Genomic DNA, 23,744 nt, shown 5'->3' with positions numbered 1-23,744 from the left:
TACAAAAGAGGAACCAGCCTCGCTCTTCCAAATTAACATGATGCCTTTTTCATTTCTTTATCTGTAATAATTTATTTCAAAGTTTAAATTTGTTCACAAGGAAAATAAAGCAATACCTAACCAAAAATAGATTCAGTTGTTATACCCAAAATTAAAAAAAGGCAAAATAGCATAGCAACGAAAAAAATCAAACAGAAAAAAACATAAGCACTTCCCTTATAGACAAGTACAATGCCCTCTTATAATAATACTATTAGTGTACTAAAGCAGACTAGATTTCTTGTTTCATTTCTTTTGGATTCATATGACCAAAATGTTAATAGATTTATGGGTAGTAGAGCACAAATTACAGGGTCAACTACAAAATAGCCAAGTTTAGGAGAGCGAAGAGGAAGAGCCATACAGATTATCTTTCTTTTATCTTAAAAGATCCCTGCAGTGCCAGTAATAGAAATTACATAATAAATTGCATTGTATGCACTGGAATATTGACCTCGGTTGATCTGTACCTTGATCCCATGGCATCTCACCTCAAAAGGTCTTCTTCCTATGAACACTCAGTCATATAAGCCCAGAATCAATAGATGCGTTACTTGAGCCAAAGATACCAAACTGAAGCTCTTGACCTCCAAGAACAAACAAATCTTGTCCTTTGGACAGACTTCAGAAAAAGACCATTGCCTTTATAACCATTTGGTATCCCTGTGTTAAATACTGATAAATATAAGCTATTGTACTTGCACTCGAGGCAGTGTTGTAGCAAAGCTTATGGACATCTTGCTATTAGCTTTTGGCTCTGGCCAGTGGTGGGTGCAAATGATTTCAATGCTATTGGCCATAAGGTCGGTCTCCTGTACTTTTCAGAGCACGGCCTCAGCACTGTTTCACAAAAAGTTAGAAAAAATGAAACAATCATTACACATTGTTCCTTATTCAATAGAAACATGATCCACACAGTGCCATAATTAATGAGATAGACCACCCACTTATTAGAAAATGGGTGCAATCCTAAAAGGCATCAATGAATCACTCAAGATTTTTTGACCGCGAGGAAAAAAAGTCACAGGGAACCTTTTCTACTTCGACTGTTTACCTCTCGTTAATTGGAGTTTAAATCAAACGTCTTCTTTACCCCAGCCTTCCATTATTTTTTACTCTTAAACATAGAATTCCAAGCTCACTATTATTCTTTAAATTTCTGATACTCTTCCCTTTTTTGTGAAATGAATTGATTTCATCCAGTCCTTGTTGTAAATACTATTGACATCATTAGTTTTGTCCCAAAGCATCAAATTTATTTTCCAAATTTAAATGTGGACGGTGGTCAGCTAAGCTTTCAACTGCTCTTGACCCATGTTTCACTGGTTCAAAATTCTTTCCATTGCTTGCTTCTTTGCTGTAGGAGAAAAAAGGCGCAAGTGAAAAATCTCACTATGTAAAAAGGGTATTGCCCTAGGGGTCAAAAAGGCGTCAAAGAGGGGTCATTTTAGAGAATGTCTTCTTGAACGAGGATACCCAGAAAGCCTGATTACCGCTACACTCTCAGATATCAAATTTGAGAAAAGGAAACAAACCCTCCTACAGAAATGCAAGGAAGATAAGCATTTAATCCAGCATCAACCGCTACTTAGCGAAATATTTCAAGATCTCCCGATCGTTTCATACAAAAGGGGCAGATCCTTAAAAGACATACTAGTTCGAGCCAAACTATAAGCTGGCTAAAACACGCGGATAGGAGTTGTGTAGGCCTGTCAGCCCCATTGTTATCACAACTTTCATCAATGTTTCTGTGGCTTAATTAAGTTATTGAAAAAGCAAAGTCACAACAAAGATTCAATCAAAGCCTAACGATTCACCCCGGTGTCTGAAATATCCCACCTTTTGTTTGTTGCCATGGAAGCTGACAGTGAAGGAAAGGCAATTTCACTGTCAATTTCTGGAGCCTTCGATTTTCCAACTGGAGCTCTTCTTCCAGGGGCTCTGTAAGCAGGTGGTCTATAAACTCCAGCTGGTTTAGCTTCCTCTTTAGGTGCTACTGTTATAAGTATAGATGAATTGAAATGTATTTCAGTTTAGTATTCTTGACTGAGTTTTTTGAAGCTCACGCTCTTAAAGAGTCCATATTGTTAATACAGAGCTAAACTAATCTCATTTATCAATCTTGACCTATACCATGTGTATCATATCTTTATTTACCCTCGGATTTTTGAGGAGCTTGATGTAGCTAGTATTTCCTAGCATTTACCCTTCCAACCATGATACACCACAGTCGGAACTCCATGTCCTACTCTTTTGCCAATAGTTTGTGGGTTCTTTTACGTCCCACAGGGCTAAGAACATTGAAGGGTTGTGGGACGGGGCCTACAGTTTCTCGTCCTTATCCGAGAAGACAAGAGACTCTAACCATTTGCAGAAGTCATTATAAAGGCAGCAGTTTCTCCTCAGTCATTTAAAGACCCTGGGTGTTGGTTCGGCCGGAGTCAAACTCAAAGACCTCCCACAGGTAAGAACATTTTTTGGATGATTTGATATGATTCTTCAGCATCACTTCCTTAGAATCGCCCATAAGATTTCTTTAATGACTGAGTCAAAAGACTTGCACAAGTAGAAGAAGGCTATATATAGGAGGTGGGGTAGTCCTTTGCTCTCTACATTTCTCTTGAACTTGTCATAGGACTAAGATCATGTCAATGGTGCCTAATCAACACTTTGTATATGATAAAACTTCCTCTGCAATTTGGACCCCTCAATTTGAGCGATGCGGTTAGGTATGGTCTTAGTGAACACTTCACCAACAGTTGACAACAGTGAGATGCCTCTGTAATTTCCACAATAAGCTTTATCCTTTCTTGTGGATTGTGACTATCAGTGCATCTTCCAGGAAAACTGTCTCAGCCCGCTAATAACGGATTGGTCAACCTCAGTTTCACAATTAAGCAAATTGGACAAATGTTTCCTCCAACGCGCTTGTACTGATGCAAGGTCCTTTACCAGGCTTCCATCTTCTGCTCTCAGTGGAGATGGGCCATGCATGCTGGGACCATAAACAGTCTTTATTGTAGCCTCCCACGCAGACACTCTTTATAGGGCTTCGTCACGCGTTCCTCCCCCACGAGCGTCTGCTGAAACGAGCCAGAATTTAAGTGAACCAATTCACAACAGACTTCCAGATTCTGGAACTGCACTTTGGACCCAGAAAACATTTTGCAAGAAAATGGGCGTCTTCACAAAGGACTTCCAGATTCTGGAACTGCACTTTGCACCCAGAGAAAATTTTGCAAGAAAATGGGCGTCGTCACTCGTGTGTTGGGCAATTAAAATCGCTGACTTAAATTTTTATAGCAACTGTAGCATATAAATTCCATGCGTTGGCTTAGATGTTTGCGGTTCCTCACAGAATGAGTACCGTAGAATTCGTATGGTTGAAACATTTGCTCCCGTTCATTTCAACTCTATTTGCGGCGCTCGGGATTGAGACCATATTTACATTTCTTTCACCGCTTTTTCAGTGGAGTCGTTTCGTTCGAATAACCCCATTTCTTGTAGTCCTTTCGTTGAACTGATTTAAGGTTTGATTTATTTTTCAAATCGAAGAATCACTGAGTACGATTGATCGGTTCGCAACACAAAAACATTAAATCAAATTTATAGAGACGATCATCACCTAAAGAGGCCTGAAAATTTCAAGCTCAAAGGGAAAGTACAGCCTAGAAAAAGTTTCTCTGAATCAAAAGTTCTTTACCTTTATTGTCATACCTGACCACTCATTTGGGCTTAAGGTGTTCAAATAGCCAACAATAACGCTTCAAACATGGGCAATTTTAAATTGAAATCCGCCATCTTTGCTTTTGTGTATGCAAACGAGGCTATGACGTAGGAATAGTCAAGGATTTCTCCGGATGACTAGATGTACTTGATGTAAACAAGGAAAACACAGGCGAGGAGAGCGATACTATGTAGACTTGAATCTTCATCCAGAGGGTAAATTGTATTAACATTGGCTCCACCTTCAGAACAGATTTACCTCGTGGTCGTTAAACAGGGTTTTATATGCGAGTTATATGCAGGAGCGCTCATTGCTGTCAAATAAACGCCTGGAAATCAAGTTTAATCTGTCTACCGTGGCTTTCTACGAGATCCCTGTTACAACTTCAAAACAAACGATCGATTTATATATTTCCATCGAATGGTGAGAGTAAATCGTTTAGGTAGGGTCTATAAAGCTAACAAAATTTAACTACATTTCAGTTGGTTATTTTACTGTCTGGCGCATAACAGTGAAAGTCGTCTATATATTGCTTGATTCAGTTTTCTCGCTCCAATATAATGATATTTCGGACTGGTTGACTGAGATTTCAGTATGAGGCGAATGTTACCAAGACGAATATTCATATACCTGAAGATCCCGATTGAAGTCCTCCTTAGCAAAATGACAGACCCGAACAGACAATATAGAAGTCAGGTTTTCAGGTTTGAGGAATCCATAGATGTTTTATTTTCGCAGCCCAACTTTTCTTTAAATTTTCATTTTCCGGTGGGAAAGTCTAGACATGTGTCTAGTTTCATCCCCCTCGAAAGCATAAAACCCCAACAGCGATAACGGGCCCTTTGCAGGATAGCGATCACATGGTACAAATCCGCCATACTGGGACGCAAATTGCGCACTGGGACATCTAAAACAAAGGCTAGTTAATCTAAATTTTCTTTGTTTTAGATGTCCCAGTGCGCAATTTGCGTCCCAGTATGGCGGATTTGTACCATGTGATCACCATCCTGCAAAGGAAAAAAAAGCCTTGCGATGGAAAGTTTCGTCGGCGAAACAAATACGTTTGCTGAAGCATCAAAGACGGCTGTCGCAAAAGAATGTTCAAGGTTTTTGTCTTGTTTACATTTGCTTTGGCTGATTTTTGCCGCCTAGTTTGATTGACCACAGAATCTAAAAGTATTAAGTGACTTGAGTTTCTGTCGCAGTTATGGCCTACTTGGTATACTAGCTATTGAACCACAAGACCGTTTACCATAGTTCATCTTACATTTGAACTTCTTGGAGCAGAAAGGTCACACAACATTGAGAAAGTGGTCGGGGGACAAAGAACTTGGTAAGGTCAAACATGTTTGCTGACTATTTCTACGTCATAACACGTCATAACCAAGATGGCGCTCTCCAAGTAACGAAAGAGGCAACTTCAAAGTGCTCTTGCCACATTTTTACAGGGAACTGGACAAAACGGCAATTATTTTCGAATTCTTGGGGAGTAGTTTTAGTAATTTAGAGAAACTTTTTTCTAGACCGTAATTTCCCTTTAAACGTAATGGATTTTTTCAAGCTTTCTTTTCCCAACTGTCCTAGTTGCGTTCATTGCGATTGAAGGTAGTGGTTCTCGTGCAGTTCAAACTTCAAAATTTTATTCGCATTTATTTATTTCCGCGGCGCTGTGAATTTTAGATGAAACGACACCATACCCTTGCTAAGCACTGATTTCCAGATGACAGTTTCTTAACAAAGGGAAAGGAATGTGTGGCTCACTTCAGCAGACGCTCGTGGGGAAGGAACGCGTGACGAAGCTATAAGAATGTCTGCGTGGGAGGCTATCTTTATTGCAGCAAAGAAGGCTTTCGAGTTCTGGCCGCCTGCTAATTCCTGAAGTTCTGCTGTTTTATTTTGCCACCATTGGTTTTTTGAGCTCACACGTCCGCTCCTGAGGTACATTTCTTGCTTCTAGTAATTCAAATTTTAAAGATCATGTTCTGGGGCTCCACTGCTACCTGCGTTTTGTCATCAAACCAATCTTGGTTTATCTTTTTTTGAGCCAATTGTTTTTGCGCAAGAGCTGAGAATCGCCTCTTTCAAATCCTTCTACAACCCAGCCACAGGTTAAACATCTGTGAGTTGTAAAAAGCTGTCAGACAGTTTTGTCTGAAAATCATCTTGAACAGCTCGATTTTGCAACGAATCAACATCAAACTTCTTGAACTTGGCCTATAATCTTAGCTTCTTCTTTCAAGGCTTAATCGTGAGTTCACATTCACAAGCAAGTAGTCTGTTAAACAGCTATCTGAACCGATAATGGCTCGAGCTTTCTTGACTTCTTTCCGGTCTCTAGCCTTAGTGATTATGAAGTCAATTTGATGTTAATAATTTGATCTAGGGTGCTGCCATGTTCCTTTGTATCTGTTTTGCATCTAAAACCAGGTAATGGCAATAAGGAGATTGTGCTCAGTACATTTGGCAAGTGGAAGTTGGCCATTCTGGTTCATCTTCCCAATACCATTATGTCCAGTTGGGGGCCACATCTTGTGTTCAGATCAAACACAGGCATTAAAATCACCAAGTATCAGCAGGGGATCTTTGTTTGATTGGGGTGTTGACAATCAACTCATCAAGAGCAGCATAAAAGTTTTCCTTTACAATATCATTGACGTCAAGTGTCAGTGCGTATGTACTGGACAGATGACTGAGAAAATCATTACAAAGCTGAAGTCTGGCTATCACGAGACGTTAAATCAAACCGACAAGAAGCTCGTTAAGATGTTTGAGGATGTTTGTCTTGATGGCAAAGGCAACTCCATGCAGACGTCGTTCATGGTTGGGTCGACCTTTCCACAAGAAAGTGTAACCACACCCTTCTCAATAATACTTCCCTTTGCAGGGAATCTGGTTTCTTGCAGTGCTGCAACATCAACATCCAATCTTCTCAATTCATGTCCGATCAATGCTTTCCATCCCTCAGGCCCAGTATCCGAATCCATCAGGGTGCACACATTCCAGCTGGCAAACTTCATGCGAGTGCAAACGGTTGACATGGTGTGAATGGATAATCTCCGGGCTTGGATGCGGTAGCCTTTCCTGGTCTTCGCCTACTTTTTGCTGACAAGGTGGGCGATGCGTCAGTTACCTGACCACGATAGCATCATCCATAGTGTAAGTTGGTGGCGCCAATAAAATGAACGTACATTACTGACAAATGCTGGACATTCTTGCAATCATTGACAAAGAATGAGATACTGTTGCAGTTGATAATAATTATTATTCTTAATTTGTGCAGTCCACATTACGAATTTAATCTATTCGCCACAATTCATGGAGTGGCAGGGGTGAGGAACAGAACTTTCATCCCAATTGACACCTAACCCCTATATCCATAGATCAGACCACAACACCGGGAACTCCATGCCCTACTATTCTCGAATAGTGTGCGGGTTCTTTAACGTCCCACAGAATTTATACCCAAGGGTTATGAGACGGGACCTGCACCTTATAGTCCTTATCCGAGAAGACTTGCCATTCGCAGATGTCGTTACAAAGGCAGCACTTTCTCCTCAGTTATTTAAAGACCCTGAGTGTTGGTCCGGCCAGAGTTGAACTCACGACCTCCCGCGTGACAACCCGGTGTTCAACCAACTGAGTCACCAGTGCGTGGCACATACCAGCACTAGTTTGTGATGCTTGTGACATCTGTTGCCATGGTCCTGTAGTTCTGTCTTTCTTCACAGAAGCATCTGCCACAGAAAAAGGGTAAATGAGTTTTAAAAAAAAAACGGACTGCCGGCCCTGCTTAATACCCTATCTTGCAGCATTGGGACCAGAAATAACCTGCAAAGGGTGCACTTCAATGAAAGCAAGCCAACGTCATTTAAAAATAAGGCACCTTTGGAAGCTGCTACATGGTCCATGTATGATACCAGGGCACGGCACCGCAGCCAGATGTAATAAGCCAGCTAGGGTGGAAAACTAGAGTACCCTAAAATATGGTATAAATTTGCTGAAATGTACCCCACATACAAGCACAGAGGTGAGAAGTGCAAACCTGACTTCCCACTGTAACTACAGAATGGAGTATTTCCATACTGACTACCATTCAGATGTTAACCTCTGTCCAGCAGGACTTACATTAAATTTTGTAACTTTGCTGAACAGATGGAACCAGTGTTTTACTTTAGGCCAGCCAAACATAATGACACTTAAAATGCACATCATTGATAAGATGCTGATGCCATTAATCCTCAGAAATGAGCCAAATTGTTTAAATGTATGACATCATATACCAAAGTATTTACCTTCATTATCCTTATCGTCTTGTTCATTTACGTCAGCCCCTTCTCCATCGGTGCTCTCTCTGAAACAAACCACCAGCAAACTTATAGATTCAGCCTTCAATACAATCTCTTAGTCACCATGATGATCAAAACTTCGTCAGTTCTGTTTTGTTTTCACTCTTACTATTTGTTGAAAATCTTGCAAGGTTTTTTTTGTTTCTGTAACTGGGTTTTTTTTTAACCAAGTAAATTATTTTGCTTTTGTTTTCCAGCCAACTGTATAAAAAGGGTTAAAAAAATTGGGACATGGTATTTTACATTGTAGGGTACTCAAAAGATAGCTGATTTACTTGAAGTGAAATAATAAAGTATTGCCAAGACAAAGCCTAACCCAAACCCAACCTCGTTCCCAGGGTCTCTCTTCTCTGCCTCCATGTCGTTGAGAAAAAGACCCTGGTTCAGGCTGCGTCAGGTGCCTCCAAAATCTGGGAGGTAAACCAAATGTGTTATGGGAGGGGAAGCAATGTAGACCTTGTCATCATTGTGATTGAGGGAATCAGCACGCATTTGAATTATTATTTTGTGGTCAGACGAGCATCGACAAAACGTTTTACCGCAAGTTATTTTATGTACTACACATGGAATTCGATGTGAAAGGCAAAGGTTGCTGTCAAATCAATCTGATGCTGCAGAAAATACACTTGTGTCGTTCAGATTTTCACCTGTGCAGGATAAGTGAAAGTCCAGATTCAAGGTTAAGTGAGCAGTCGAATTGAGTAATAATGAAGAATGCTAATACTTTGCAACACTTTTAAAGAAAAGGTTTTGCCGTGCAAGAAAACAAGCGAAATGTTTCTCCATGGGAAAGAAACATGTTCAGTGATCAATCAGCCAGTGTCATGATAATATGTCACATGTCCACCTCAAATCAAACTGTATGAACATGTGCAGGTATTATAATTAAATTTTGTTCTTTGATTTTCGTTTTTCTTTTGAACGTTAAACAAAGTGATTCCTAAGTGGCAAGCTTGTTGTGTACAGCGAGTAGACAGTTTTACAACTCCACGCAGTTTAACATTTAATTCCTAACACAAATCATGAAGTATGAAGATTAGTAATTTTAATGAAGTAGCATGAAAATGTATTGAAAGCATTTAAAAATCAAATAACATGTAAATTAGCTGACAAAGAAAAATAATTTGAAGAGGCCTCTAAAGATGCAGAGGAGCTGGCTGACTTTGTCCAGACAAAATGTGAGGTTATAAAGACACTGGAGAAGAGGCTCATCAAAGCAGAAAAGATGATTTCCAAGCTGAAGCAGCAGCTACATGTACATCCTCTACACAACAATGAATCACAGCAAGTGCAACAGACACAGCAGGCACCGCTTAGCCATTCCGTGTTGGTCAGCACAATTTTACCACTATCCATGAGTGCTACAGTCAGGTCCTTCAGCTGGTGATGAATGAAAACAACTGCAGCATGGCAAATGCATTTTGTCTGTTAGGCTGCTCAAGAAGTACCATACGTGATTTCGTAACAATAGTGGAGTTGTACTTAAGAGTTACCAGAGGGACACAGTGCGGGACCTAAAGGCACTCTGTAGGAAAAGTATAAAACTGTAATTGCCAGTTCTGGCAAACAACATGCTGTGAGGGAAGCTTGTTGCCACTGTTGAAGAATGCTTTCACAAGTAAGTTACACTTTTACTTCAAATTTCTCAAAACAGTTCCTTGAGGAGCCACAACATATACATGATTTTATGAATGAGTCTGATATTGCTAAGCTCCAGCTAACTAACCCACCCACAACAAAACCTTTTCTACTGCAAACACGGAGGGCAAAAAACACAACAGAGGCGCTCATCACAATCAACTCTTTTACTCAGTTTTCTGCACCACAGGCCCTACTAAAGGTTTCCTCGGGTAGAATGTTGACCATAACACCACTATCAAGTCAGATGCAAAATTCTTGCCCATACCACTTTTTGCAAAATAGCTGCCATTTAGATATTCTTTTGTTTTTATTCAAAGTAGACCTGGATGCCTCGTTCAAGGCAAAATATCCTTTTGAATTTTAAGCTTAGGAACGAGGTATCCAGGGCTAATTTGAATAAAAACAAAAGAATATTTAAATGGCAGCCAGTTTGGAAAAGGGTGTATTGAGAAGCACTGTGGCAAAGAGTTTCCCTGTGCTCTTCTTATTGTCATCTATAGCGCAAATTTGTTCCTTGACATAAACACAGGTGACTTACAGTCTCACCCGATTCTTTAATGTGAAAAACCGATCTTCTCACTGGTTTATGTGACTTAGACTGGCAGGTAACTGCAAAATGGTTCGGCTTGCTACATGACAAGCAGGACTTTTCCCAAGCTGGGCACTCAAATTTGTTTCTCTTACGCATCCGGTGCAGAATTTGCATTGAATCTGTATGTCTCCTGGTCTGCTACTTTCAAATTTCTTGCCTTCAGCAATGCGGACCTCCTCCTGACTCATTGCTTTCAGCTGGTTTGTAGTTTCATAGGATCTGCAGATACCAATACAGTCCTTTCCACTAAGCTTGGAAACCTGTAGAAGCTTCTTGAGGATTTGGTTGTCGCATATTCCAACAACAATACAATCCCAAAATAGGCTGCTTCCAGGGATCCAAAATTGCAAGTCTTGGCTAGTATGTAGAGGGCAGTGAGATGTATGCATCCACTGAATCATTAGGCTCTCGATCTCGTTTGTTAAAAAAATAATAGTACCATTCATATATCTCATTTGTCTCACATGTGCAACATTCCTCTAGTTTCTGAAGAACAATATCAATATCCCACCTCTCATTATCATCTTTTTACTCGAGGCCTTCCTATACATCCAGGGCATCTGATCCGATGCATGTCAGCAGCGTTGCTGTTCAAAGTTCCTTACTGGCAGTTGGGTCCCCTGTGTCCTTAAGCTGTGCAGCAATTTCGTAATTTACCCGGTAACATTTCTTCCAGTTGGCTGATAGGTTACCACTCAACTCTAGCTTTGGTGCTAGAGGGATAGTTATGGGAATTTGCACCATACTCTGCTGTTGTCGTTTCGCGATTGATTGAGATGACGCTTGTGTAGCTCTTTCCCTTTCAATCAGGTCTGGCAAGTATCAGGGTTTGAAAACAGCCCACAAAGTGATTCCACTCACCATTTTGCTTTCATTTCTGAAGGAGAGCCAACTAATACTTGAGAAGAAGGTCTCGCACAGCTAACAGCAGATGGTTAACAGTCAACAACATTAACGCCAGCGCTACCATTTGTTCTGAGCTCCACTTCATGCGATCACTTTGTCATTTTTGTTCCGCTGATCGCATAGACCAGCAATTCATCTACTGAGAATCATTATGGATGCCATGCCACCACTTCTGGCACCATGAAACGTTTTCTACCAGACACGAGGAGCACAAGACGCAACAGAAGCCCTTTGCAGAATCAACTCTTTTAATCAGCTAGATGTACATGTATCGAATACAATGCCTAACAGATTGCATTATGTTACTTGATATGAAGATCACATTTCGATCAGTATCATCACACACCATGGCTGCCAAACAATGACATCTCCCCAAACTGATAAAACGTAATGTTTTGGTTATTCAAGAAAAAATTGCAAAACATCTCACGCACTCATTAAACATTTACCCACTTTACATTGCATGCCCACATCACTTTAGTTGCAATTTTCAGGGTCCCTGAAACGGCTTGGAATTCTACATGTACATGTATGACTGTTTAAAGTAATCTGTTTCCATCAGACATCAAAAATTAATGGGCCATATAATTATGTTTTCCACAGAACAGTAGGCTAATGTTTATTAGAATGTCAGTTTTTGATTTTTTTTAATAATGACTTGTATTACTTTTCATTTCACAACATGTGGAAACAGAAGTGTTGTTGAACCACCTTCTTTTGGAATGCAGGGGTTTCAATAAAATTTGAAGTAGGCAGCTGGTTTTGAGTCTAGTAGCCGACTGTATCAAGAAGGGGCCGTTAGGCCCCTTCATCTAGGGGGGTCTGGGGGCACGCTCCTCCAGACGATTGTGAAATCTGGAAGCTCTGAAATGTGATTTCCAGCACTGAAGATGAAGGAAGATTGCTAATCAACAGAGACACTGAGTGTGCAATTAAGCGCATTCTTTTGATAATTTCCAGCGAAGAAAGATTTGGAAAACCATTTCAAAAGGAAAATTAACGATTTTTAACGTTATAATTATGATGTTTCGACAACTTCATGTCATCATTACTACCAATTTCAAGCTGCCGGGAACGGCAAAACTCTTATGTGCGAATTTCAACATTTCTCAACATGAGAAATCAGTTCTGTCGAACAATAAGAATATGTCATTTTAATCTGAACAAACGAGAAGGCTTAACCAATGAAGCTAACGAAAAATTTACTGTTTTTGGAAAACAAGTCTTGATGCAATGATTACTCAATAACGACCTGTTTTACATTAAACGTCTTGATATGTTTGGGGACGTAACTAAACGTAATTGAATTATGTAAAAAATGTGACGGTTGGTCTAGGCAAAAATGCGGAAAAAAGTTATAGCCGTGCACTGTAGCTCAAAGATGGCAATATCAAATCTGATAATTATTTTGAAATTGAGGTTAAAAAAGGTACATTCAAGTCGATCAAAAATTAATTTTACTTCAGGTTTGACGGAATCCTTCAAGTAATTCAATGTAGGGTAAAAAGTAGCCGACTTCTCTGAGCGATGCAGCCGACGCTTTTTGTCGGCCCTCGGTGCTTATTGAAACCCCTGGAATGGCAGCAAATGGGTACCAAAATTGGGAATTCCTTGAAGACCAGAGGTATTTATTGGCTGGAACAATCAGAATTGATGCATTATCATTTCTAGAAAATGGAAAAATATTTTCTTGGACTATCTACCAAGGAATCACAAACATTGCATTCGCTATGCGTGTATTCCGCTTACGAAGAATGCACTGAACACAGAGGCAAGGCAAGTCTTTGGCAAACATTTGAATACTGATCACTATAATCACAATCAGTAAAAGCCCTTATCTTTTGCTGTGCATTCTCACCCATAATAAAACTGTGTTTTTTGGAAGCAAACTTGTGTGTGACATATTTTGATTTTTTGTCTGGAAAATTAAAACTGTAGAGGTCAGCTTGTGTTTAATTTACAAGAAGAAGAGATTGTTGTTGGATACAACACTCATTTGAAGCCTTGCTAAACTTGAAAAAGAAGAAATTATAGGACATAGAGTGAGAGCACTTCATCTAATTCTACAACTGTGTATTGCGTGCATGACAAATTAAACTATCTTTTGTTTACTTTTACTGGGTACTGCTTATTGCTAACCGCTTGCACTATTTACAAAGTACTGCACAAGCAACAAATTAAACATGTGTATTTTGCATTGTTTTTTTCCATTGCCAACTGCTAGGGTATCAAATAATAATAATAATAATAATACTAATAATAGACTATTTGAATAGGGTAACACGTGACAGTAAGCTAAAGGCTACTGATAAATTTGTGGCCCTATATAAAGTTAATTAATGCTACTGTTGCTGCGCCCCCCTTACGATTGATAATGTAAAACGATGTAATTAACAAATAAAGAAGCCTTGACTGTGCTCTGTTCTGTTGTAAAGCACGCAGGAAACGGCTAGAGCACGAAAGAAGTGTAGGGGGAAACACGAGCCGATAGGCGAGTGTTTCTCCCTACTTCTTGAGTGCTCTAGCCGCTTCCTAAGTGCTTTACAACAGAACAGAGCACAGTCAAGGCTTCTTTATTTGTTTTATGATAAAAAACAAGTAATTTTCTTCAAAAATTCTACTTTATTTTCAAAGCGCGCGCTGCTTGTGGCGAACTGAGATGTCGTCAGCACAGTGCTTTATACTCTGATAAAGCACGCTACTTTGGACCAATCAGCGCGCTTGTAAGAATGTTTAAGATTATTTGATTGGTTAATGAAACAAAGGCTTGTCAAAACATCAATCAACTGGAAAATCACACAAAATTAGAATTTATGGAAAAACAAGTGCCTCAATGTTCGGTTTCAGTCCGTAAAAAACAGCAAAAAAGAGGATCTAAATGATTAAGTTCAGTGAAAACCGGCCGAATTGTTGCCCATGAAAACCTGCACGTTTCCGACATGACAACTGGAAAACAAACTCTTCATTGCTTGCGGCTGGAATCTGAAAACCTGTTGGGAATTTTGTAAATGAAGAACTCCAGCGTGAGGACTTTCTGAGCTTGAAAGAACTGCTGGACCGGGCGACGGTTGAGGTCTTCCATCCAAAGCACTTGACAGAATATCTGAGCAAGCCTTTAACTGACAGCTTCAATAATACCCAAGGTAAAATTCGGAAATTCATCTGCCATTTCTGCGAATGATGGCGTGGGCTTTCGTTTGTTCCGTGCTTTGTACTCTCATAAAGCACGCTGTTTAAACCAATGAGAGCGCGCGTTATATAGAAACTTTATTATAAAATTATTTACAAGACAATATATACACATATCACTATCAAATAAGAAAGATATAAGAATTTTAAAAATTATATAAGCATGGTGGCCTTCTGCTCACTTAAAAATTGAGAGTAAAACATCCTCTTAAAACATGCTACAGATTCTTGACTTCTAAGATTAATGCAGGGCTCGAAATTAACGAAAAAATCCAGTCGCATTTTGCGATAAGATACGAAAATTTAGTCGCAATTTCGCAAATTTTAGTCGTAAAATCGCCGCGCTGCATTGTGTTGTCAGCGGTTTAGCAAAAAAATATGAGCCCGCAGTACTTGTGTAAAGAAACTGCTGAAAATGGCGAATGATCGAAGGAATAGAGCTGTGCACGTAACATCGCAGCTAAATTACTATACAATTACGCTACCTTCAGAGAAAATTCACAGCGAGAAACAAAATAATTTTGTCACTTATTTATTTATTTATTTATTTATTTTAGCAAAAGTAGCAGCGAAGTGGCAACTTCTAACCCTTTTGTTTCGAAAGAACGAAGGTGACAACGAGTCGCAAATTTGCGACTTCTCCAGATATTTTAGTCGCAAATGCGACCGTATTGGTCGCAATTTCCAGCCCTGTAATGTTAAATGTTAAGAGTGTTCCATTGCTTAGACATTTGTACTGCAAAGCTGCGCCCCCCTTCCGTTTCTCATTTGTATTTGGGGGTAAAAAGGTTAAGGTTACTATGGTGCGTGACTCTGTTGTGGCAATCGCTGTTTCGGATTAGCATAGTATGCATGAATTCTGGGACAGTGTAATTATTTATTTTTTTAAACACTAATGTGTTACGCTTTATAGCACTCTCTTTATAGAAGGGCAACCAGTTTAGTCTATTAAAAAGAGAAACTGAAGGTGTCTCTCTTTCTGCATTTAGAATAATTCTAACAGCCCTCTTCTGTAATCTTAAAATTAACTGCTTGCCACTATTACTACAGTTATCCCATATCATAATGCCATACATCAAAATTGGCTTAACTATGCTATTAAAATACATCTCTCGTTGTGCCTGCTTGAGGTAGGGACTAATATGTTTCAGCAGTCCTAGGTGCTTTGAAAGCTTCTTTGAGAGCTCCTCAACATGACATTCATAGCTCATTTCTGAGTCCAGTGTTACACCTGGACTCAGCTTGTGGGATTTGACACTGTTTATACCTACACCGCCTATCTTGAGCTGGAAACTTACGTCCTCACAAGAGTCATTGACTTTGCTGGGTATTCTTCTACCTGTAACAAGCATTGATTTAGTTTTCTTTACATTTATGAACATCTTATTTTGTGCTGACCATTCGTTGAGAGAATCCAAGTCACTATTTAAATCACAAGTTAGATTGTTAAGGTCACTATAATGAGCATTCAATGACAGAGTGGTGTCGTCTGCGAAGATATCAACTGAGGAGTTCTGTAGATGGAGTGGTAAATCATTAACAAACAAAAGGAACAGGATGGGCCCCAATAGCGAACCCTGGGGTACACCATGCTTGACTACGAGGCGTGCGGATGATTGTCCATCAAGAGCAACAAACTGGAAACAATCCGAGAGATAAGACGTGAACCAGGAAAGTGCTCTGTTATAGTTCGAACTTCTTCAAGAGAAGACCATGGTCTACCACGTCGAAGGCCTTCTTAAAGTTGACAAATACCAATTCAGTAACCTCGTCTCAGTCAAGGCTGTGTAAAACCTGATCCATGAGATTGATAAGGGCCATCTCGGTGGAGTGAGCTTTGTGAAAAGCAGACTGTAAATGGTAGATAAGTCCATTTTGAACTAAGTAGTCCATGTACACATGTGCAACATGCTTCTCAAGTAACTTAGACAGCACAGACAAAACAGGTCTGTAATTGTCCTTGCAATCACGGGAACCATCCTTGTGGAGGGAGTAACATGCACAATTTTCCATTTGCTTGGGAAATAGCCTTTCACCATGGACAAGTTGAACAACCTTGTCAAGGGCTGACACAGAGCAGGTGCGATCAGTTTGAGCAATGTTACACTTACGCCATCAGGGCCTGTATCTTTACTGTTAGGCAAACTCACAATCAAGCATTAAGTTTGTTGCACTGTAATAGCTGGGATATTGAATTGAGTGATGTAATTATAAAGCCTGGAGGAGACAAAATACATGTACTCCAATTTGCTAGTGTCCAAATCCACTGATAAGAGATTTGCACACAATGCACTAGCAATGTTCGCAAAAAACTCATTGAACATGTTTGCCATCACTTCCGCGTCCATTTCAATAGAGCCATGTTCCCGAACCAATAATTCTTTAATGTCGTTTTGTTTTTTTTATTTAGCTAGCGATTTTAGGGTTTCCATATTCCTTTTGAATTCCCTCTATAAACTACTGTTTTCTATAGACTCTTGAAAAAAGACACGTTTTGATTTCCTTATTAGGTTCGTAACAAAGCACTTTATACATTTAAATTTAGTCCAGTCATTTGCGTCGTTTGATTTCCACGCCTTCTTCAGCTCTTGATTACGTTTCTAATCTTTATTGCATCAACAATACGTTCGTTCATCCATTCTGGCTGCTTTTGTTTCTTGACGCGCTTTTGTTTGTTTGGAATATGCCTTTTATCTGTTTCACCTAGCAGTAGCTCAAATGTGTCAAGAACATCATCCAAATCATCAAATACAAAAGCACTAACCCATGGGGAAGCCCTCAAATCACTGAGGAAGGCTTCTGTATTCAGATTCTTGAAATCGGTATAATTAATCACGTTATGAGCAAAACCCTTGCCTTGTTTAAGCAAGTATTTGTGGTCCAATAATACTGGTATCACAACATTGCCATTTGGTGAAACAGTGTTGTAGAGTTCATCCTTCTAATGGGACATTCCCTCCAAATTGTTGAAACTGGTTTGAACCAAATGAAGAGAATTTGCATGCCCAAAGAAAGCTCATTAATCCAGCTACAACTTAACTTACCCAATCTGAAGTGACTGTATTCTTAGTCCTGAATAATCTTTCTCTGTTGGCTCTTCAAAGTCAATCCACTCTTCTTCCTTCTAAACCAAATAATTTTACAACCAAATTAATTCCAAGCTTACAGGAACTTTATAACAGACCTAAGAATAAGTTATTTTAGAGAATTTTACAATGTACCTCATTGCAGTTCTCGTCCAAAAAGTATCACTTTCCATAAAACACGGAGTAGATGTCTACAGCAAAGTCTAGTCTAACTTACAGTTTGTTTCTTACAAAAAAAATTATGTGGAACATTTCCCAGGGACCCTTGTTGTCAACAACAATGCTCTAGAAACTGTCAAGGCGCATAAAGCACTGGGCGTTTCCATACAATGAGACCTTAAATGGGATCAAAATGTTAACAAAACTGTGGTCAAGGCATCTAAGAGACTGCACATCTTACAGGTCCTTAAACGAAGTGGTGTATCCCCTGCTGATTTGCTCAAAGTGTATTTTGCACTTGTAAGGTCAGTCCTCGAATACTGTTGTCCAGTGTGGCATAACGCACTAACAGCTAAATTATCGCAGAGCATCTAGAGGGCCTTGTCTATTTTTCATCCAACTCTTCAATATTATGAAGCACTTGACATATTAAGGAGCTGAAGAAACATTACACTCAAGGGCAGAAACACTGTGCATCAAACTGTTCAGTAAGATCAAAGTAACCAATTCCTGCTTAGCCCATCTTAATGCCACCAACTCTGGAGCAAGCGTGCGGCTGTACATTGTGTTTTTCTAACAGACCATCGTTATTTAAATGCAGGACAGAACGTTATAAAATATAATCTACCATTTTCCCTGTGATGTGCTCAAGCTCCATAAGTCAGGATCAAATCATTTTATATGAATACAGTACAAGGCTGCTGCCTAAGAAAATTTTAAAGGGGCCCTCAGAGTTAAATGCTGAGAACTTAGGAGCCCAACATATGAAGTGAAAGGTGTTGCTGTGAAAAATTAAGGCGCCCAGAGCTGCTATTCTTTGGGAGCCCCAGGCTACCGGGCTCCTGTTAGGCAACAGCCTTGCAGTACCGTCCAAAAGTAAGTTGACAGTCTCGACTCAATCCTCGGGAGGATCAAGAATCGAGTCAAGGATAGAGACTCTATTTACTCGATATCAAACTCAATCCTCGACACTCGATTCTCGCAAAATCACAGATGTAAAAGATTGTCAATTATTCACACTCTAGTCAACTTTCGCGAGAGCGTTACTCCTTGATTAAATAACAACAGGAACTGTTTAATAAGAAAACAAGATAGCGGCTACTTTTCCTGTGAGTCCTCTCTTCAAAACTACAATCTTATGTTGTGGATTAAAATATAAAAGCAAAACAGTAAGCTTTACCGAGCGATGGATTTTATCTTACATCTCTTTTTACATGCAATGATCTGAAGGAAAATTATAGTGATGGTCAAATCTCGACGCTAGACTTGTTCACCGGTATCAGGTTTCATTCTTTGAAAACAACAAGCACTGTGAACCGAGAATGGCATCCTCGCAGGATGAAGTACATGAAGCAAAAACTGTTCCACCCAACTTTTGATACCTCGAGTTGGGAATTCGCATGAGGACAACATGTTGTCTTTTTCTCTTCTCCTGTCTTTTTTGTTAATAATAATTTCCCCAATTAACCCAATCCCAGCGACTGTTCATTTTTCTTGTGAGGGAATAAACAAACCAGTTGTTGCAATGAAACTCGGGGTCTCAAGTGAGTCATTACGGAATAGTTTTACATTCCAAGAAACAGTTTTTGTAAATCTGAAATTAACATGCGTGTATACTGAGGAAATTTGTTTCCAAAAAGGTCTGCTACTGCAGTGTTACTGATGGCATGTGTATGCCTACAGAGTAAACTTGAAATGCAACTCCGCTGTTTAGTGTTGGAAGACTGTTTACAGTCAGTGTGATTGTTGAGTATGCTTTGATCATACGGACGAAAAATAATTAACTCCTCCGCAATCGCACAGAATACATGTAGTTTCAAAGACTTTTCTCTGCCAAAATACTACAAAAGTAATTTTCACTAACAAGCTACATTGTAGATTACAGCTAAACTGTTGGGCGGATCATGCTCTGAATTACAATGTAGAAGCCTACGGAGTACATGTACACTTGAAATACCACTCCAGTCTGACAGTGTAGAAGACTGTCTACAGTCATTTTACGAGACACCTTGTTTGTGTCTTCTACTGGGCAAACCTGCCCAGAGGGAAGGAGCACGAACAGGACTCGAGGTCCTATGTGAGGTGCTCCACCCTACCCTATCCAGACCAGAAAGACAAGACCGCAACACCGGGAACTACATGCCCTACTCTTTACGACAAGTGTGCGGGTTCTTTTACGTCCCACAGGATTATGAACATTGAAGGGTTGTGAGACGGGACCTCTGGCTTATCGTCCTTATCCGAGAAGACTAGAGAGTCTAGAGTCTAACCATTTGCAGATGTAATTACAAAGGCAGCACTTTGCCGTGTGATTGTTGGCTATGCTCCTCCGCAATCGCACAGAATGGTGTCGTTCGAATGATTTTTTCCCAATTTCAGCCACCAGATTCGAAAGAGGGCTAAACTCGCTCGGTTTTCTGCGTTACTTCCAAACAACAGTCTCCAAGCAACTTTAGCAGGCTTTTCTTTTATTCATATTCCCAGTTGCATTTGTGCTATTAGTCTATCAAGGAATCAGTCAAGCAACCAGCTCATTAAATTCTCAATTCCTTTGACACGATTCTCAACTCGATCTCTCTATCCTTGCAAGAATCGAGGATCGAGGAGAGAATCGAGACCCGAAAGAGACTGTCAACTTATTTTTGCACAGTCCTGTATATAGATAACGCATGAATAAAATTAATATTTATATATTTACTTTACATTAAAGTGCTACTACGACCAAAAAATAATTCTCCTTTTTCTTTGGATTTCAAAACTATGTTAACTAAACACTAAGTGACCCAAGTTTTAAGTTCTGATTTTAAAAAGACATCTGTTTATTTTAACCGGAATTTTGTTATTTATTGGTCCGCCATTACTAACTTTAAAATCTTCAGAGAGCTGGGTCGAGGAGAAAATGACGTCAAAGACTCACTGGTTTAAGACTGCAACGCATGTGTACGCGGCTGAATTAGTATGCAGCACAGGAGTTTCGGACTTCCAGATTTTTAAACTCGTGTTTGGCATATATAATATATTGTGTTAACGCACTGACATTTTAAGCTAGTAAGTAAATGACGTCACTTTTCCCTAGATCCAACCCTCTTGAGGTCCAATCGGTCAGTTTTGAACGTGAGTAACGGCGGACCGTGAAATCCAAACCTAACACTCAAAATAAACAGCCTTTGGATAAAAATCAAAGCTCAAAATTTTGCCAATCAAGTGTTAAGCGAACATGCTTTCAAAATCTGAAGAAAAAAAGAAAATGATTTTTTGATCATACTAGCACTTAAAGTTACAATTGAAACCTTTACATAAATTATATACTGTAGGATTGTAATCTTCATTTCATCTCTTTATATATACATCTGTAAAAGAAGGTCCCGTCCATTTAACATGAAATGTAATATTAGAACCAAAAGGTCGAGACAGCAGAAAGCAAATTGTTATCTTTAAGAAAGTTATGACATTTTTTAATTTCGAAGACATGTTTCGATGTTACAAACATCATCGTCAGTACAAAATATTTGAAAAACCGTTAGGACTTATATAACAACTAGGCGAAACTTGCATAATTAAATATGATTAAGTGACAAGAAATACATATTTGAGTGAGTTACAGAGTGTTAGAAAGAATGTAGAGCCTAAAGCGTAAGTGTCAGGTTGACGTGATGAACTTGTTTGTTTAAACCAACAAGTTCATCACGTCAACCTGACACTTACGCTTTAGGCTCTACATTCTTTCTAACACTCTGTAACTCACTCAAATATGTATTTCTTGTCACTTAATCATATTTAATTATGCAAGTTTCGCCTAGTTGTTATATAAGTCCTAACGGTTTTTCAAATATTTTGTACTGACGATGATGTTTGTAACATCGAAACATGTCTTCGAAATTAAAAAATGTCATAACTTTCTTAAAGATAACAAATGTAATATTATTTTGCTTTTTTGAATTACTAATACTATTTGTAAATAATTTTGCAATCTGCTTATTTTATTTTATTTTTTTCATTTTTTTATGGGCACAATGATATTATAATAAAACACCACATTACTTTACTACTTTTTCCCTGGTAGTGATGATGCCTCATTACTTTCTAAATTAGGATTGAAAATGCTTTTGAAGCATGATTTCAATGCCTCACTGTGGTGTAAGCTCTCTTCTGTGATCACAGCCAAAGTGTATGGTTATCAATATCATACAAAGCTGTAACAAGTTAATGCAACAAGCTTATATTGATCACATTTAATAATCAGTATCCTTTAGTTCAGTTACGAATGAGTATTAGTCGTAGCCACAGATCTTCTACTCACGAGGCTTACATGTATATGATCCCTACTCAGTTACATAATCAAAGCACATTCTAATCACGTACGAGCGAGTCCTTGTTACAAAAGCCACAATAGTGATTAGAAGTAGCAAACTACATGCATGGTACACCTATTCTAGATTGCTCATTGCCATGTGATCCTGCTGAACGTACAATGTACATCAGTACTGGCCAAACTTTTTTAAATCAACAACCAGGGTGTTTACTTCAAATTTCCAGTAACCTAGTACCAATGCATCTTCTGTGATTTTATCTTATTTTTATAACACTCGAAACTTAACAATTTCTAATTATAAATTTAAAGTGCATTTTGTTGACGGTGGTGTATCCTTTGTGAGCGACATGTACCAGGCCGGCCTTGGGCCACAGGAGTAAAATACTCAAACTTTACAACATATATTGTCGTTGTACCAAACCTTCTAAAATTAAATTAACAACATGTTTGTGAAAAAAAAAATGACCTAACTATTTCAAGTAGGCATTTTGTACCCCGTAGTTGAGCTATTGAACATCAAAATACTACGTGACTTAACTTGAGAGTCCGAATGAAATTAACCAAATGCATTACTGATTAAATGAAATGTTGTCCGACTTCTTGACAATTATTACTTAAAGGTCTGCTTATACTGTTACCGGATTCGAGGGTATTGTTGTCACTCCAGAAGTCTTTTTACTCGACAAGTCTTTTGATTTGCTATCGGTTTCTTTCTGGCTGCTTCCAACTTGTTTCGTGATGGCATCACTCGTAGTGAATTTGCTTTTCCCTTTCTGCTTCTTCCCTTTTGCCTTTTTCGCAAAGAAATCCTCCAGAGATTTTTCATCGTCGGACATGGCTTTCTGCACGAAAAGGACCCAGGCGAAGCGCCGGGAAAAGGAATTTGCCACGAAAATTTCACAAACCTAACAATTCTCTTTGCTTCTCTTTGCCTTATTAATTTCTACAAATGCGACGCATGTGCTCAAAAACTCCTCGTCCCATTCTCCCACGGTTGGTTTAAAGATGGCAGAAAACAGTGAAACGCGTGACAAGGAAAGCCCCGGCTGTATTTTTTGTAAAATTGCTGCCAAAGAAGTGGAAGAAACTCAATTGAAATACGAAGATCAGCAAGTTGCAGCGTTTTCAGATCGTAAACCAGCCGCGAAGTATCACTTTTTGATAGTGCCAAAGGAACATTGCGGGAATCCAAAGTCACTGCACTCGGAAGATCACGTTCGCTTGCTGGAACGCTTGTCGCAGGTTGGAAAGGAGCTTATCGCGCATAATGAAGCTAACTATGAGGATACGCTATTTGGTTATCACTGGCCGCCATTTAACTCAATACAGCATCTCCATTTGCATGTTATATCACCGCGATCACAGATGGGGTTTTTTTCCCGGCAAATATACAAGCCAAACTCCTTATGGTTTGTAACTCATGAGTGGCTATTGGAATATGTGAAAAATAAAAATTCCAGCTCTCCTTGATATAAATAAGGTGGCGTTTTTCCAACTTAGGACCATGGAGCCAAGTCTGTGTCGTGTTTGTTTTCTTTGTTTCTTCCTCGATTCGAATGATGACTTTTTTGTGTAACGAACTGAGTATACGTAGTAACGTACTGTGGAACGATCTCAGTGGTTTGGAAACGATCTGACCGTAAACCATGGCACAACTGACAATGCGAGGTCACGTTCACAGGATACCCAGATATTCCTATCTTGGTAATTGTAATACGTATTACAAGTGCAATAGGCCACTTCGGAA

General features: G+C 39.2%; 1 protein-coding gene across 1 annotated transcript in view; it reads right to left on the bottom strand.

The window, feature by feature from the left end:
* LOC138012596 (protein CDV3 homolog) overlaps nucleotides 1–22,939 on the bottom strand; it is a 23,413-nt gene extending 474 nt beyond the window's left edge. The window contains exons 1-6 of the mRNA XM_068859401.1: nucleotides 22,636–22,939; nucleotides 17,485–17,564; nucleotides 8,059–8,117; nucleotides 7,429–7,500; nucleotides 1,879–2,035; nucleotides 1–1,396 (exon numbers count right to left, since the gene is read on the bottom strand). The exon at nucleotides 1–1,396 is cut by the window's left edge and continues 474 nt beyond it. Of these exons, the coding sequence (XP_068715502.1) occupies nucleotides 1,270–1,396; nucleotides 1,879–2,035; nucleotides 7,429–7,500; nucleotides 8,059–8,117; nucleotides 17,485–17,564; nucleotides 22,636–22,833 (693 nt within the window). The 5' untranslated portion in view covers nucleotides 22,834–22,939 and the 3' untranslated portion in view covers nucleotides 1–1,269. The remainder of the gene's footprint in view (nucleotides 1,397–1,878; nucleotides 2,036–7,428; nucleotides 7,501–8,058; nucleotides 8,118–17,484; nucleotides 17,565–22,635) is intronic.
* Nucleotides 22,940–23,744: the final 805 nt, after the last annotated feature.

Source organism: Montipora foliosa, chromosome 8 (genome assembly GCF_036669935.1).
Source record: "Montipora foliosa isolate CH-2021 chromosome 8, ASM3666993v2, whole genome shotgun sequence".
Classification (NCBI taxonomy): Eukaryota; Metazoa; Cnidaria; class Anthozoa; order Scleractinia; family Acroporidae; genus Montipora; species Montipora foliosa.
Note: the sequence above shows the minus strand (reverse complement) of the source record. Positions and strands in the feature narration are given on the sequence as shown.